Source organism: Sphaeroforma arctica, assembly GCF_001186125.1.
Source record: "Sphaeroforma arctica JP610 unplaced genomic scaffold supercont1.1011, whole genome shotgun sequence".
Lineage (NCBI taxonomy): Eukaryota > Ichthyosporea > Ichthyophonida > Sphaeroforma > Sphaeroforma arctica.
The window spans coordinates 1-2521 of NW_014039547.1; the positions used below are offsets into that span (position 1 = coordinate 1).

Consider the following 2521-nt stretch of genomic DNA (forward strand, 5'->3'; position numbering starts at 1 on the left):
ATATAAATTGATACACCATCTCGATTATATTGTCACGCATTCGTTTGCACTCAGTTCCATTTTCGATGTCATGTAGATCTGATCTCATATTTGTCTAATATGTCTCGCGGAGATGTTCTTGGTTCTATGATCTGTGCATACTAATTGGGATTACTTCGTTTTCGTGCCCACTACGCTATGTAGACGTTTTCCGCTGGGTGGGTCGGCACAGCCAGTGTCATAGCCTTCGATCCCGTTCAGTGTCTGGTGGCAGTGGGGACTACGAAAGGCATTGTGCACATGTATGGACAACCTGGCTTAGAGATGAAAATCAATATCCCTGAACGCCAATGCGTCAAGTTCATGCATTTTGTGATCAACGAGGTAAGTACGGCATGCAGTAGTCTGTGTTTCAAGCTGAATGAATTACAATACTCAGGCGGCTCTGATCATCTCAGTCTACTGTGCTTTTTAGGCGGGGGCCAGTACTACAACCTCAGTAGAAATGGATATTGTTTTCGCAGGTCAGCGCGGATTTCCGCTATGTGTTATTCTGTTAATTGTTCTTCATATGTGTTCTATCTACCATTTACTTATAGTCATTTCACTCGCGTTGAATGCGTTCGTAGGGCTACCTCATAGTCATCACAGACGCCAACCAATTATACTACATCGACTATCACTCGGGCGGGCTGAAGATCACAGTGACTCACTCTATCGGCACCGAAGTGAGCGCCTCAGAAATGGCCTCGATGTCGGAAAAAGATACGGTATGTGTTGGGATGGACGCTATTTTGCATATAAGCAGTGATGTATCAATGTGCAGTGTACATACGCTTGTAGGCGCCCGGATCTGAAACTTCGGTTTGTGTGCAAATCCGGCTCCATCGATTCATATATATGTCATTTCGTGGCTTTGATGCTCATTCTTATGAACCTTTCTGCCTTCTTCATGGACCTTCTACGTGCGTGCCAGAATCCGAATTTGAGTCTACTTGTGACTGTGTATGGCAGTCTTCTGTGTGTTTTGAGCTCATCATCACCCACTTGTAAGACCCGATGTGTACCGCCCAGGAGGCACAGGTTCTGTTGACTCTTCCACTATCTCATTGCTTTCCCACGCTTTCTCATGTGCACTATATAACCACAATTACATCCACCAGGCTTTCTGGCTATACCTTGGCACGACGAAAGGAAACGTCATCACACTCACAGGTAACGCACAAGGGGTGTGCCAGGCCAAGGATCAGATATACTGGAACCACTTCACAGCCCCAAGCAATAAATCACACCCCGGAAAGATTGTGGCGATCAAAGGTGCGTCTCTGCTAGCTTAGTTAGTTGATATACGGCATCTAAGTCCTTGAAGTATGGCTGTACACGTTTTATTGGTAAAGAAGAGACCGTTGCTTAGTATGTACACTCGCTGCATTCGCAACGCACTGACCAGCAATCTCGTAGGGCTCGCTCAGGCCCGTTCCGACCACGCACGCACACGCGCGCCAGCCGACGCACACTGACAAACAATGTGTGTGGTTTAATACCTTACAATCATATTCTTGTCGAGATCCGACTACAATGTATACAACGCGTGCTCACACGCCACACACGCACACAATGCACACGCACACACTGGGGGATGGTGGAGGGACTTTACAAGGGTGCTGATATCGAATGTCGAGATTGTATCGCACAGCAGAGTGACATTGGTTAGCACAGTACGCCCGACGTTCCCTCTGTATATCGTATACACGCACGTGCTTCGCTGATTCGACACGTGGCTATATTGCTGTCTCCTGTGTGATCAAGTACTCACAAGCTTGTCCCAATCTCTCCCATCAGAATCGCCAACGCTGCCGACGAGGTTGCTAATTGCGCACAGTGAAGGCAACGTCTGCGTCTACTGTATTAAGAAGAAAGTCACGACAATGCTGACAGTGTAAGTGACGCCCTCTGTGTGGGAGGCCTGATTGTCTTCCATTTTACGTATGTCTCCGCAAAGTAGGTGTCTGTGTGGGATGATGTCTGATTGTCTTCCATTTTACGTATGTCTCCGCAAAGTAGGTGTCTGTGTGGGATGATGTCGGATTGCCTTGTATTATACGTATGTCTCCGCAAAGTAGGTGTTTCCAACTTTTCATGAGCGAACGTGAGGGATTGGTATTGGTGCAGGGCTTTGCAGACTGATACAAATGGGATGGTACGGTACGTATCTAGGCTCACGAAACGTACATCTAAGGTTCCACTGTGAATTCTGGGCTCAACTACTCTCCTGATCAGATATATCATCGGATGAATCTTTTAATTCAGTGATTCGTTTGCAGTTTTTTAACCTATTGCCACCCACCCACATTCATTCGGTGCACACACAGGTACAAACACAAGACCATACGTTCGCTGAGCTGGCACCCGCTTGATAATCGGTTTCTCGTAGGCTTCGAGGACGGCACGAGGCTGTCTTGGGCCAACAACAAACTCGAACCCCAACACCAGAGCGAAAGCAATCATACGCTCAATGCTGGCAGCTCAGAGCAGCAGTACC

General features: G+C 47.4%; 1 protein-coding gene across 1 annotated transcript; it reads left to right on the forward strand.

Moving 5' to 3' along the window:
* Positions 1–608: 608 nt before the first annotated feature.
* SARC_09657 (hypothetical protein) lies at positions 609–1316 on the forward strand (the record flags this gene model as incomplete). The annotated part of the gene is made up of 2 exons (XM_014296318.1): positions 609–749; positions 1143–1316. Coding segments are annotated over 2 exons (315 nt in total), but the record flags the coding sequence as incomplete, so codon positions are not given.
* Positions 1317–2521: the final 1205 nt, after the last annotated feature.